This window comes from Marmota monax, unplaced genomic scaffold (genome assembly GCF_021218885.2).
Source record: "Marmota monax isolate L192 unplaced genomic scaffold, Marmota_monax_Labrador192_F-V1.1 WCK01_AAM20220418_F8-fsc00013, whole genome shotgun sequence".
NCBI lineage: Eukaryota > Metazoa > Chordata > Mammalia > Rodentia > Sciuridae > Marmota > Marmota monax.
The window spans coordinates 2,301,416-2,316,573 of NW_026692202.1; the positions used below are offsets into that span (position 1 = coordinate 2,301,416).

At 37.7% G+C, this 15,158-nt stretch overlaps 1 protein-coding gene across 1 annotated transcript in view; it reads left to right on the forward strand.

The window, feature by feature from the left end:
- The first annotated feature begins 964 nt into the window (after nucleotides 1-964).
- The window catches only part of Sec63 (SEC63 homolog, protein translocation regulator), a 61,540-nt gene continuing 47,346 nt past the window's right edge, over nucleotides 965-15,158 (forward strand). The window contains exon 1 of the mRNA XM_046430443.1: nucleotides 965-1,175. Within this exon, the coding sequence (XP_046286399.1) occupies nucleotides 1,052-1,175 (124 nt within the window). The 5' untranslated portion in view covers nucleotides 965-1,051. The remainder of the gene's footprint in view (nucleotides 1,176-15,158) is intronic.

The following is a 15,158-nucleotide window of genomic DNA, read 5'->3' on the forward strand; positions in this document are numbered from 1 at the left end:
AGCAGATTCCTGCCCACCTTCTGTAGAGGAGAGTTCTAGACGCTCTCAGGGAAATGCGATATGATGCTCAGAAGCACTGGCTTTGTGGCGTCAGAGAGCTCTGGGGTTGAATCATCAGGTTGACCTTGGGCAAACTCTTTGAGCCCCAATTTCTTCATCTGTAGAGCGGGCATGTTTTGCTTTAGTCCATAAGGTTCACCGACGCCTAAATGATACAAAGAATAAAGGTCTTAGCCTACTGCTTGGGTCGTAGAAAGCGCTAGTGAACTGGTGGCTGTAAATATTAGCAGCTTTGGCCAGATAGGACACTATCTGTGTAGGACTGAGGAAAATGGGCGCAGACCAGACCTCAGTCTTAGGGAACAAACATTACTTTGCAAACCGAACTACAACAACCTCCACCTCGCCTGTTCCGAATGATACTTGTTTCCAAAATGTGGGAGCTGGAGGAGTGGATAAGAACCTAGGAAAACATTACCAGGGCAATTAAAAACCAAGAGCAAGGATAGTAGAGAGAGGAGGCAAGATTGCTCCAGATAGCCGGGAGAGCACCTCGGAGAGCCACCTGTGTTCTGCCCGGCCAGAGAAGACTTCCTTGGGACCCTACAGGTACACTCTCGGAATCCCGTGTGGGGCCCCGGGAAACCAAGGGGAGGAAGGAAGTGAAGACACTCCGTCCTAGGGGCGGGGCCTAGGGCAGGGCCAGCAGGAGGTTGGAGGCGGGGCTGTGACTTGGGGGGCGGGAGAGGGGCGGGGCCTCGCAGGATTTCTGCGCTGCGCGCGCCACGTCTCCCTCCGCGAGCGTGCTGGGAACTGGAGGGGGAGGGAAAAACCGAGCGGGCAGGAACATCTCGCGAGAGCCAGCTACGGCAGCGGCGGCGTGTCCGTGAGAGTAGCGTGGGGGCGGGGAGGAGAGGAGGAGGAGGAGGCGGCGGCGGCGTCGGCGTCCGAGCTACGCCACACCGGGCCGGGGCGCTGGGAGCCAGGGCGCAGAGCGGGGTCGTGGCGCCGGCGGTGAGAAGAGCGAGGAGGAGGAGGAGGAGGGGGAGCCATGGCGGGGCAGCAGTTCCAGTACGATGACAGTGGGAACACCTTCTTCTACTTCCTCACCTCCTTCGTTGGGCTCATCGTGATCCCAGCCACATACTACCTCTGGCCCCGAGACCAGAATGCCGGTGAGTCTTGCGGGCGAACCTGCGCAGGCCCCGGCAGCCCCCGGGGCCCTCAGCGCTCGCCGCCCGGCCGGCCCCAGCCTAGCCCAGCCTAGCCTAGCCTAGCCCGCCGCGTCGCGGGTGACACCGCCCGCGCGGCAGGGCCTCGCGTCCAGACGCCCGGCGCCCGCGGGGCCCGGGCTCTGTGGCGTTTCTCCGGTGCCTCCTCACCCCCCCCCCCCCATCGTCGGTCTCAGGAGTTTCTTTTTTCACCCTCTCTCCATTGTTCTGGGTGCTCTTTGAAGCCTCCTCCTGCCTCTTTGTCTTCTCTGCCTCTCCTTTTATTGGGTACTCTTTATGGAGGGAGCGGGATGGTCTGGGGAGGATGGGAATTGGGAGATAAGAGAAGAGTTGGCAAAGCAGGAAACCAAAGGTGCATGCACAACTCTGAGACTCGCCTCGCCCCCTATCCCCCGTCCTGTTATTCTTACAGCCCCGTGCCCGTGTTCCAGCTGTTACAGATGTTTGGGGCACCCTATGAGCTGGGTAGCATGTTTAGGACTCCCAAGTGAGCTCACCAGCCTCCCGCCCCCGTCACTTCCTCCCATTGCCTTTTTCATTTTGTTCACTCACACTGTGGGGGTTGGAAGCAATGCCGTTATTCTTCTTAGCAAAAATAGGCTTTTCTCTATTTCCTTTCGGTTGGAGTTTCCTGTTTATGAAGGAAAAAGTGCAAGTATGAAGGATCAAGTCTCATTTAATTCATCTTGTAGAGAGTTATGAGGTAATTGGTAATTTGCTTTTTTTTTTTTTTTCTAAATCTTTTCACATCAGACAACATATTAAAACACAGAATAATACAGATTTCAAAGCATTTTATTTTGGGGTAATGTTTGGATTCCATTTGTTGCACTCTGCTAGGACATAGGACAGGTGGTATTCTTAAAGCTGATGGAACTGCAAAGGTCTAATGTATTGGTAGTATTAACAGTAACCAGTAGCTTTTGAGTATTAACATCATTTAGGGGAAGCTGTCTTTTAAACAAGAGCTATGCTAAGTTGCCTGAATATCTTAAGTTGGGTGTGGTGGAGACCTAGGTTGTCCAGGTTATGTACAGTACTTTGGGAAAATTATTTACAGTGAAGCATTGAGTCAGCTCAGAACTTTTTATGCTTTAAGACTGAATTCAATACCCTGTAAAATTCTTGAGTTACATAATGGAACTACAAGTGAATTTAGGATAAAGAGCAACAAAGGTTTCCATCTCTTTGTACATTTGACAATAAGTGTAAATGTCCATTAAATGCAAAAATCTGCCCAAAGTTATCAGACTTACTATGTCCTTATTCAGTAGCTAGTTTATGAAATTTGGATTTTTGGACTGTCATTTCTTCTTTTCTCAAAGTGCATTTAAGTTGTGTGGGTTCTTGGACAGTGGTTGTGTTATGAAGTCTAAATACTGTAATGGTTTCTCTTGTCTGAAAACCTAGGCCATTCTTCTAGTATTAGGAGTTAAAAGGGTCTACTTTTTAGTATAGTAGTTCATTTTCACTTATGCATTTTTTGTGTGCAGTTGGTTGTGTAGAATACTTTTAAAAAAGTATCAGGAGAGTGGGTAGAAAGTTTATTTAGAATGTGTTTTGAGAAGTTGCCCTGATTCAGTTAGACATCCCTTCAATCTAACTGGATTTTTGAAATTTGGAAGTAATTTTTATGGTAGGTTTTGCATTAAAATTAGCATTTCAAAATTACCTAATAAGGTATCATAGGCAAGTCATACTTCAGCCCTTTTAGCTTATAAGTGGTCTTTGAAGAAGTGATGATAGTAGTATAGGTGGAGGGAATTAATATTGATGATTTGTAAGTCATGGACATCAAATGTTACTTTATATAATTCTTTTAAACATGTAGAGAGGTAAGTACTATTGTTTCTACTTTCTAGATGAAGAATTTGGAAGTTGTAGGGTGTAAATAGGGTGAAGGGTGTAAATAACTTTCCTTTGTGGTGGAGCCTGGATAAGAATATTAGTCTGCTTTAGCTTCAAAGCACCCTGTTTTTCTCTACTGCTAGATAGAAAGTCAGATGAGCTATGGGTGTATATTTGTTCCTTCTTTACATATGACTGTTTCAGACTTGTCTTAGGTACATCAGCTTGCACATATATGATGTATTTGTTTGATCTTGTCTAAAACATCTTTATGGAAATTAAGGCAAACACTTATGCTATTCTAATCATTGTGGAAATTATTGGATACCACTTGGAGTTTTTTCATGAGTATAACATAATTTGAGTTGTTTCTTTAGAATTAGTGGTATTAAAAGAATGTTTTCATCACAGTCCATTTGCAGTATCTTGAACATCAAAGAGAAATCTTGCATATAGGCTCATCTCTGTAAAAAAAAAAAGCATTTCAGATGGTTGCAGCAAAGTAAGTTGATAACTTTCCTGTCAGGGGCTTCTCAGTAATTTTTACTTATCTCACTTAGAAAAGCGTCATTCCTTTTTTTAAGGAATATTAATTTATTTGGTTTCTGGTGCTTTGTTGATCCTTCAGGGCATGTCAGGGTATAAACACTGTATTATCTTTTCCAAATTTGAAAAATTGTGAAGCACATTTCTTAAGGGTTCTGAATGTAGAATGTGGACCTGTAGCAGTGTTTATTTTTGGGGTGGTGAGATAGATGGATTGAACTTCGGCACTTGACCACTGAGCCGTATCCCCAGCTCTGTTTTGTATTTTATTTAGAGACAAGGTCTCACTGTCTCACTGAGTTGCTTAGCCCCTCACTTTTGCTGAGGCTATCTTTGAACTCATGATACTCCTGCCTCAGCCTGCCGAGCTGCTGAGATTACAGGTGAGCTGCTGGGATTATAGGTGTTTGCCACTGCGTGCCCGGCTTGTAGTAGTGTTTTTGAATAACACAGCTGCATATTTTAATACTTGCTTTTGAAGCATAGTTTTCTTGCAAAACTGCTAAGTAGCCAAATGTAAAAATATAGGCATAAGCTTCAGTCTCATAATTCTTCCGATGATCTTGACTTGTCAGGCATATCTTGCATGAAATCATGAAAATATTTGTTTTGCTGACAGATATACAGCCTTAAGTTTGTAGTTAAGTAGTCTTTCTCTTTTCAAAAAAATGACACACTTGGGGATTTCAGGTTTAAAGTCAAAAGTTGTTTTGGTGTGACTCTTGGAATTATTGGGCTTGAACATTTGGAAAGCATATTGCCATTTTACATACTGTAAAACCTGGGGTTTAAAAAATAGAAATAGTTTGATCATTGGCATATTTGACATGGTAATTGAACTTTTCCTGTTATCCAAAACATTTACTTTTTGTGGTACTGGGGATTGAACTCAGGGCTTCTTGCATGTTATGCAAGGGCTTTATCACTAAGCTACATTCCCAGCCTTTAAAACATTATTAATGGAATTTCTTTTGCCTTGATTTTTGCCTAATATATTGGGTTAGGTGTATTTATAACTCATCCCCCTTTTAGTGTGAAGGGTCCTTTTTGTCTTACTTTTTGATTGTTTGCAGTTGGCTGAATAAAATGAATACTTTTTCAGACAATTATGGACAAAAACTGTGTGAAGAAATAACAACATGAAGGGTTTAGATTTTCTTACAACAATGGTTCTCCACTATGATTACACATTAGAATCACTCAGGAAGCTTTTAACAACAATACGCATCTTCAGATATTCTGATTTAATTGGTCTGAAGTGGGTGCTATGTTTTGGTATTTTAAAAGTTCCCTATATGATTTGAAACTAGAAGTGCTGCTTAGAGGAGGAGAGTTTCCTTAAAAAGGCCTTTTGCATTTTGGGTGGTGGTATATTTGTTTTAGTATGTGTCTTTACAAAAAAACAAAACAAAACAAAAACTAAAGACCTTAACAAACCAAATCAATGCTTTAAATTTTTTGAAAGTTAGAAACACTTATTACAAAACTATGCTTCAAAGTTCTGGTAGTTGAAAGCCAAATATTTGTGATAAAACAATTTTAACAATATGGGTTTACAACCACTTTATCATATTTATTTATTAAATATTTCCAACATATTTACCATGGTACTGTGACTGGTGTCTTATATACTTTGGGTATTAAGATATTGAAATAATTCCAGTTACTTTTGCTACTATCTACCTTTGGTATTACTCATAAAACAGTACTTCCATGTTACCTTGCTCCTTGATTTTAGCTTTTCAATCTGTCTGGTTTTGAAACATGGCTCTGCAGTTTACCAGCTGTGATTTTAAACACGTTATTTAATCTGTGTTGTTTCACTATAGTCATCTGTTTAAATAGATAGTAATGTTTCATAGAATTGAGGTGAGAATTATAAATATTTGTATTTAGAACAGTGTCTAACACATAATGATGCTGTTATTTCCTACTGTTTTAATTTGGTATTTGGGTACTTAGATATTGTTTTTCTTTTTTTTTTGGTACTGGTGTTTAATCATTGAGCTACATCCCCTTCCCATTTTTATTTTTTGAGACAGGATCTCACTAAATTGCATAAGGCGTCACTAAATTGCTGAGGATGGCTTTGAACTTGTGATCCTCCTGCCTCAGCCTTCTGAGTTGCTGGGATTACAAGTGTGTGCCGCCATGCCAGGCTAGTTTTTCGTTATCTGAAAGGATTAATGAAACTTTAAGAAAATTATATTCTTTATTCGATTCCTTTCAAATAGTTTGTAAGTGAATCTATGCTCTTAGTTGGGAATATGAGTAGGAGTCCATTGTAGTGTTTGGTCTTGGTAGTATAATAAGAAAACAGGAATTTGAAAAGGTTCTAAGTTCCAACCTGGCCCCTTCTTAGTTATCTCTGAACCCTGAGCCTCGTATTCTAGGGGTAATCATAATTACCCACCCAAAAGTGGTTACAAGAAGCAAAGAAAGAAATATGTATAAATATAGTTGCTAAACTAAATATGCTGTAGAAATTTCTTCATTTAGCATTTATTTTTAGAGCTTTACCTTTGTATTAGATCCTGCTTCTAGGTGATGGAGGGATCAGATTTTTAATGTGTGTGTAACTTTTTTTCTTGAGCTGCATATACCCAGTGCAGGAAAGAACCAAAGAACAGATGTTGCCTGTAACTCCATCATCCAAGTCACTCAAAGAAAACTACACATTTTGGTTTACTGGGTTTCACTACATTATTGTTACAGATTTCATGCCAAATATTTTTGCAAAAAAGTAGGGTGTGACCATTATGTGAAACTTTTTTTTTTAATGTGCCAGTATTAAAAATCATTTATTATTAAACTGGTGTAAGATCAGGATGCATGGAATATTCATGAGTATAGCTTAAAACTGAATAGTTCAAACTGACACACATCTTTTCTTTGTGATACTTTAGCATTTTTCCTGTCTGAAAAAAATGAACACATTAATTACTGATTTGTGTATTATAGTTGAAATATTACACTTAATTTACTATTGTGTTACAAAGTATGGACCTTCAAATTTTAGTCTGTGCCTGCTCTCATTGTTTTCATCATCTGACATGCCCACCTCAGTGTCCCTTCTGTAAGGTGTTTACTAATAGTGCTGCAATACTTTAAACAAAACACACATGTTGGCTTTCAGAAATATATTGACTCATGTACTGAGAGTGCTAGGCTCCTGGCTCACAGTGTTTGAGAGGACAAATGTGTATCCATATGCCTCTGGTGAATACTTTGCTGCTGTTTACTTTTTAAGCCATGTGAAGAATAGAATAGAATTATGCCATGGAAGAATTTTACAGTGAAAGGTTATAAACCAGTTTTTGGACTGAAAAAAATGATATGACGATTACACAGTAATGATGATTATGCGCTCAAATATGGTTTGTGCTCCACCCCTTCCTTACTGGGTATTGAACCTAGGATCTTGTGCTTGCTAGGCAAGCGCTCTGTCAGTAAATGACATCCCCAGGTCCTGCACTCCTTTTTTTCCACCTATAGGTATGATCATAATATATTTATAAATATTAATTAGCCCTGAGCACTGCTGCTTTTGTGTCCCATAAATTTTGATATCTCTGTCTTTTGAGTGGATATGTTGTGTTTTCATTTTCATTCGTCTTTAAAATTTTTCTAAGTTCTCTTGTAATTTCTTCGATCTGTTGATTGAGAGTGTGTTCATTTCTACTTTGTAAATTTTATAACAATGTTACAACAATTTTCTGTTACTGATTTCTCACATTATCCCATTGTAGTCAGAGAAAAGATACTTTATGATGTTTATCTTAAATCTGCAAAGTCTTAGTTTGTGGCCTAATATATGGTATCTCCTGGGAAATATCCTTTATGTGAGTGAGAATTAGCTGGTTTATTAAGTTCCCTATTTTTCGTAGTTGTCCTCTGTTTGGTTTCTCTATTGAGGAGATATTAAAGGCTTCCAACTATTATTGTAACAATGTCAATTTCTCCCTTCAGTTCTTTGTGCATCATATTTTGATGGTCAGTAGATGCATAAATGTTAAAATTGTTATGTGTTCTTTATCAAAGGTTTTTTTTTTTGTGTGTGTGTGTTTGTGTGTGTGACAATATTGGAGATTGAACTCAGGGCTTCATGCATGCTAGACAGATGCTTTATTACAGAGCTGCATCCTCAGTTCTTTTTAAATTTAATTTTTAGTACGATCTCACTAAGTTGCCCAGGCTGGTGGAGAATTTGTGGTGCTCTATCTGAGGCTCTTGAGTAGCTGGGATTATAGGCATGTTATATGTCTGGCTGTATCAAACCTTTTTGTAATATATAATACCCTTCTTTGTTTCTTGTAACCTCTTTTGACTCTAAGTTGGTTTTGTCTGATGTTAGTATAGCTACACTTACTTTCTTTTGGTTACTTATTTATATTGATTTTCCTGTCCTTTTACTTTCAGTCTGTGTCTTTGAATCTAAAATGAATCTCTTGTAGGTAGTTTATAGTTGGATCATTTTAAAAAATCCATTCTGCCAATCTCTGTCTTTTGAGTGGAGAGCTTAATCCATTTACATTAAAGTACTGAAAAGGAAAGACTTACCACTTGGGTCATTTTTTTCCATTTGTTTTTTATGCACCTCATAACTTTTTTGTCCTTTATTTCCATCATTACTGTTATTTCATGTTCAGTTTTTTAATAGTGAAATGTTTACATTTCTTCTCATTTTCCTTTTGTATATATTCTGGTTAGTGTATTAGTCTCATACATCATATAGAAAACAAACAATAGAGTTACATCCCATTTATAACAACAGTAGCTTTTGTAATTACCCATATCATTACTTTTAGTGAGATCTTTATTTACTCATATGACTTTTGAGTTTCTGCCTACTGTTCTTTTCCTTTTACCTTGCAGGACTACTCTTAAGTATTTTTTGAAAACAAAGTCTGGTGGTAATGAACTGCCTCTGCTTTGGTTTCTCTGAGAATGTCTTCATTTCTCACTCACTTTTGAAAGATAATTTTGTCAAATATGAGATTCTTGGTTGTCAGTTTTTTTTTTCTTTTAGCACTTTGAATATGTTGGTTCACTGTCTTCTGATGTCCAGATTTTGTGATGAGAAATCTGATAATCTTATTGAAGATCCCCTATGTGATAAATTGCTTCTGTTTTGTTGCTTTTAAGATTCTTTGTTTTTGAAGGGTTGATTATAATGTGTTTCATTGTGGGTGTCTCTGATTTCATCATTCTTGGTGTTCATTGTACTTCTTGGATGTTTATATTCATGTCTTTCATTAAATTTGGGCAATTTTCAGCCATTATTTTACCAAATATTCTTGTATATGGTCTGCTTGATGAAGTCCCACAGTTTCTCTATAATTTTCTTCAATCTTTTTTCTTTCTGTTCCTCAGACTTGATAATTTCCATTGTCCTACCTTAAAGTTAATGACTTTTTCTTCTGCCTACTGAAATCTACTTTTGAATCCATCTAGTGAATTTTGCATTTTAGTTGTTGTGGTTTTCAATTCCAGAATTTCCTGTTGCTTTCCTTTTTTTATTGACATTTCCATTTGCTCATCTGTTGTTTTCTGGACTTGGTCCATTTCTTCCTTTAGTTCTTGTTTTTTTTTTTTTTTTTTTGAGGGGGTGGTGGGTACTGGGGATTGAACTCAGAGGCACTTGATTATTAAGCCACATCCCCAGTCCTGTTTTGTATTTTATTTAGATACAAGGTATCATTAAGTTGCTTAGTGCCTTGTTTTTGCTGAGGCTGGCTTTGAACTCACCATTCTCCTGTCTCAAGCCTCCAGAACTGCTGGGATTACAGGCGTGCGCCACCACATCTGGCTTCCTTTAGTTCTTTGCACAGCTTTTTTTTTTTTTTTTAATATTTATTTTTTAGTTTTTAGGTGGACACAATATCTTTATTTTATCTTTATGTGGTGTTGAGGATTGAACCCAGTGCCTCACGCATGCCCGGCGAGTGCACTACCACTTGAGCCACATCCCCAGCCCATGCACATCTTTAAGACCCTTTTTTTTTTTTTTTTTTAAGTTTTTGCTACGTCTGCCATTAGATCTTTTGATTTATTTCTGTTTCTGTTGATTTATTTTTTCTTTTGAATGGGCCATAGTTTCCTGCCTTGTGATTTTTGTTGTTGTTGTGAAAACTGGACCTTTGAAGCTAATAATGTGATAACTCTGTAATTACAGTCAAATTCTTTCCTTCCCTTGTTTTGCTGTTTTTTTTATTTTTCTTTCTTTTCTTTTTGTGAGTGTGATATTGTTCTTCTTTGAATTGTTTTAGGCTATCTTTGTGTAAGGGATCAATCTGAGGTGTAAACTTAAGATCTAAGATCTTTTCTGAGCATGAATATTTCCTTGGGCATGTGTAGTTACATTCTGATTTTTGCCTGCTTCTGTGATTACTTTTAATGTTTGAGTCTTTAATGTCTGGCTTCCAAAAGGGGAAGAAGAGAAAAATGAAGGAGGTGGGGGAAAAAGTGCTGGCCCTTTAAATTTCTGAAAGTTACTTCTCTGAAGGGGTAGGGTGAACAACAATGGCTGTGCCCACCTCTTTGAACCTCAGAAGCAGCGTGATCAGAGCACAGATTTCTGATATTTGGAAGGCAGAGTCCTTTGGCTCACTGTATTGTGAGCCCAGTGCAAGCTATTCTAGGCCCACCTGCCCAGCTGCCTGCCAGGGGGGCTGGAGTGGGATTAGGTAGCTGCTACTATGCTGAGGGCTAGAATTGACAGAAATAGTCACAGTCTAGGTCTAAGTCTTCCCCCAGAAGTTGTAAACTTTTATTAGAATGTAGCATTCAAAAACAGTTGCATAAAACTGGCTCTGCCAGTGCAATTGTCTAAGTAGGAGACAGATTCTCGGTGTTCTATTCCACCATCTTCCCGGAATCCTCTTTCGGGGATGACTTTAGACATAGTCCCTTTTGTGGGGGAAGGTACCATCTCCTGCCTGAGTCTGAGACTTATAACTATGATCTTTGTAATCTCTTCTCAACTCAGCTGTTATTTATTGATCGTTTATTAGCTTTGAGATGTGGCATCTTGCACTTTCATCAGTACTTTAAGGTAAATTCATGTATTAACTCTATGAGAAAACTGCACTAGAGTAAGGTAACTGACTTGCCTAAAGCCGTATAGCTATTAGTTAGAAGACTGGATGTTGGACCCAAGTCTGTCTTATGCCAAAGCTTCTCTTGTTAGCTGCATACTCTGTACTGCATCTTGTAATTAAATTGATGTTAAATGTTATGATAAATATTAAAATGATAAGTGGAAAATTCTGTGGAAGCACAGAGAAAGGAATGAATAATTCTGTTTTGGGATTTGGGTGTTTTCATGTGATTGAGATAGGTCTTGAAAGGTAAGTGAGAGGAGGGCATTCCACAAATATGGGAAGGTATATGCTAAAAGAGTGGAGTCTTCTGTAAATGATAAAGATTTAAAATGTGATTGGCAACTGGGACCAAGTGAGCCACTTTAAGAAGCTTGTACTTTACCCTGTAATCATTTGGTAAACAATGGAGGTTTTAAAATAGGTAATAACATGGTCTGTTTCACTTTTGTGGAGCATTTTTTGGAGGGAGAATGGTTTGGGGGATGCCATGGGAGATAGTGGTAGCTGGACAAGGAGAAACATGGAGGAGTCGTCCATTTCAGAGCTTATTCCATTGAGATGTTAGGATGTAGAGGAATGGTTAGATTAGAGAAATCTACAATAGCTTGGGCTATATATTTATTTATTCATTTCCATCTTATTTCTTATCCCTTTGAAGGTTGTTTGGTGATTGACCTAATTATTGGTTTTGGGATAGAGTGCAGTGAAAGAATGAGGATGTCCTGTTTTTAAATAGTAGATTTGGTTATATCAGTCTCTTGTTGAATGGCTGTTTTTTACATTAGAAGAAACTGCTTGATAACAGGTTTGTATTTGAAGAAGTTTATTTTATGAATGTTCAAATTTAGGTCACATAGTCTTTCTGAGATTTCAGATATCACCTGTTGGGTGTGTGTGTGTGTGTGTGTGTGTGTGTGTGGTGTGTTTTGCCATGCTGGGGATCAAACCCAGGGCCTCACATGTGCTAGGCGAGCGCTCTACCGCTGAGCCACAACCCCAGCCCAAGGTTTGTTCTCTTAATCATACTTTTCATTCAGACATAAGGAAGACTTTCATTTTAAAAAATAATTTTTAATAGTTGTATAGATAGCATGCCTTTATTTTATTTATTTTTCTATGTGGTGCTGAGAATTGAACCCATTGCCTCACACATGCTAGGCAAGTGCTCTGCCACTGAGCTACAGCCCCAGCCTTGTTTTTTTTTTTTTTTTTGGTATCCATACTTGCCTTTCTTTTAAAACATTTTCTATTATTACCATACTTTTTGCTGATATGAAATGTTGTTGTACCAAGTTGCCATTACATTGTTTCTTTAAAAGGCCTTGTTCATTCTTCCCCCCAAAATGTTCATTACTCTTTAGAATTCTGTTTGTGTCAGTATAGATGAAGGAGTTTTCTTATCTAGACAACTCAACTTTACAGATTTTTGCTTATGTAATTAAATCTAGTAGTTATTGAGTGTTCAGTTTGTACTAGGTACAATGAATGATATAAAGATATAGGTGATATAAACATAGTCTTATTTTGAGGTTGTAACCTGATTGGGGTGTGGAAGGATTAGGATTAGACTAATGCTTGAATTATTATATCTGGAACACCCCAAAGAAAGTGTAAGAGAAGCGAAAACAAATGTTGTGGAGGCTAGCTGGATAAAATATTTGCATCTAGTTGGGGATCTAGAGTTCAGGAAGAGTTTAAAAAAGTAGGTGGATTTTGACTAGACTTTTAAGGATGAGGAACATTTTAATGAGTAAAAGGGGAATCAGTATAAAGAAGAAATAGCATGATAAAAAGTATAGTGGCCAGACAGGCAACCAGATCAGTGAGAGGCAGGTTTAGAATGAAAAACTGTGAGAAAAATGCCAAAAAGATAGACTTTTGACAAGTCATAGAGACCCTAGAATGTCCAGCTAAAGAGTTTATCTGTGCACAGTGTTGCTGGCACTGTATCAAATTCAGACATTTTAGAACATATTTTTGCAGCTATACTAGATGCAAGTTAATTTAATAGCATCTTGCAAAAAAAAAAAAAAAAGACTAAGAAGCAGACAGAATAATAAATGTGGGCCTGAATAATGGTGGTGGCAGTAGGAATGTAAAGGGATCTTTTTCTTATTTTTAAATTCTTATGTTAGAATACATATAACATAAAATTTATGATTTATACCATTCTTAAGTGTACATTTCAAAATGCTATATCCAGTCTATTTCTCATCCTTCACTACCATCTAACATCCTGATTTACTGCTTAAATTGTTAACCTCTGAACTATTCTCTTTGTACCTACTCTTGCTTACTGCTGTCTATTCTTAAATTTAAGCAGTCCTTTTAGAATAGAAGAAAGTTCTTCTCAATTCTTCAAGGTCATCCATCTCAATCCACATAGAAAATAAAGTCTTTAGAATATCCTGTAAAGTCCTTCATGATCTCTTTGATCCCCTTGCCTTTTCTAATTCTAACTACCCCAGCCTCTTTGTTCTTAGAGCACAGTGATGTACACTGCTTCCTTTAGACCCCCAGTGTTGCTGCTCCCTTTGCCTTGAATGTTTTTCTTTTAGGTAACTACTTTACCTCTTCCCTCATGTCTGTGGTCTTTGCTCAAATGCCAACTTCTCAGCGGTATCTTCTTTGAGTACCTCATTTAAAATTGATGCCTTTCTCCTTACTCCTACTCTCTCCCTTCTCTCTGCATTATTTCCCTCCAAATATTCTAATATTCAATATGGTTCACTTACTTTGTCATTGCTATTTTCTTCATTAGAATGTATGCCTTGTGGGAGCAGGAGTTTTTGTTTTGTTTTTCTGCTTTCTTCTCAGTGTCCAGAAAGATTCTGGTACATACGTGCCAAATATTTGTTAAATAAGAGTTTATCATTCTCTATAAATATTTATATGATGCCTACTATATTTCAGGCAACTGATGAGAAAAACTGATCATTAATGAGTAAGATACAATCTCTGCCCTAGAATTTGGTATAGAGAAGTGAAATTGGCTTTTATGCTGGCTGCTGAAGAATAGTGGTGCCATGTATGCTAGTTAGCCCTCTTTATTTGCATCCATGGATTCTGTCAACCACAGATTGAAGATATTTTTAAAAATTGCATCCATACTGAATGTGTACAGAATTTTTTCTTGTCATTATTCCCTAAACAATACAGTGCAACAATTATTTACATAACATTTGCATTGTATTAGGTATTCTAAATATAATAAGAGATGATTTAAAGTACACATGAGGATGTACATAGGTTATATGCAAATACTTTGCCATTTTATATATGGCACTTGTGCATTCTCAGATTTTGATATTGGCAGGGGATGTGGGGGGTGTCCTGGAATCAGATTCCTACCAATACTAATGATGACTATATATTTAATATATAGTGCTGCCTTTTAAAGAAAGGAGCTATAAAAATGTATAAACATCTATAAAACCTAGTAGTAATTTCACTTCTGGGACCAGGTTCTGGTACCTACCATTTGATGCCTAGTCCATTGTTTTAGGCAGTGGAATATAGGGATGAACAATATAAATAGGATCAATAGTCTCATGATGCTTATATTTTGTGGGGTTGGAAAGATGGTGATTGGCATACTACAAAGGAATAATAAAAAATATCACATAGTGATAAATGCTATGTAAATAAGTAGAGAATTCATAGAAGGTCTTCTTGAAAAGGTGACTTCAAGTTGAGATGAAAGAGAATTGGGTTTTAATCAGGAAAGTGACATGATCTGATTTACTATTCTTCCATTTATTAATGAGATTAAAAAAAGTTTTTTGCCATCTTGAGTATATATCTTTTTAGTGAAGAAATCATATCTTTTTTAAATTTTTTTTTTAGTTGTAGATGGATACGGTACCTTTATTTGTTTATTTTATGTAGTGCAAGGATCGAACCCAATGCCTCAAAGGTGAAGCAAACACTCTACCACTGAGCTACAACCCCAGCCCCGTATCTTCTTAAAATGTTTAATTTATAAGTTTAGTTGTATGTTTTAAAATCACATGCTATTAAAAATACAGTTTTGTTTCCTTACATTTAAAATTCCTCATGTTTTTCAACCTTTGTGTCGTTTTTTTTTTTTCCCCTTTGAGATGCTACTTGTATGCTGACCAGGCTGGCTGTTAACTCCTGTGCTCAATGATTCTACTTCAGTCTCCTGTTTAGGTGGGACTATAGACACATGCCACCGCATGCAGCTCATTAAAGCTATTTTGAGTCATCTAACAGTATTCAGATTATCCTTCATTTTTATTTGGTTGGGATTATAGCATTTTTGAGTTTGAATGTGATATTCTTTTTTCTTTTTTAAAATATTTATTTATTTAGGTGTAGATGGACACAAAACAATGCCTTTATTTTTATGTGGTGCTGAGGATGGAACTCGGGTCCTGCCCATGCTAGGCGAGCGCTCTACCGATGA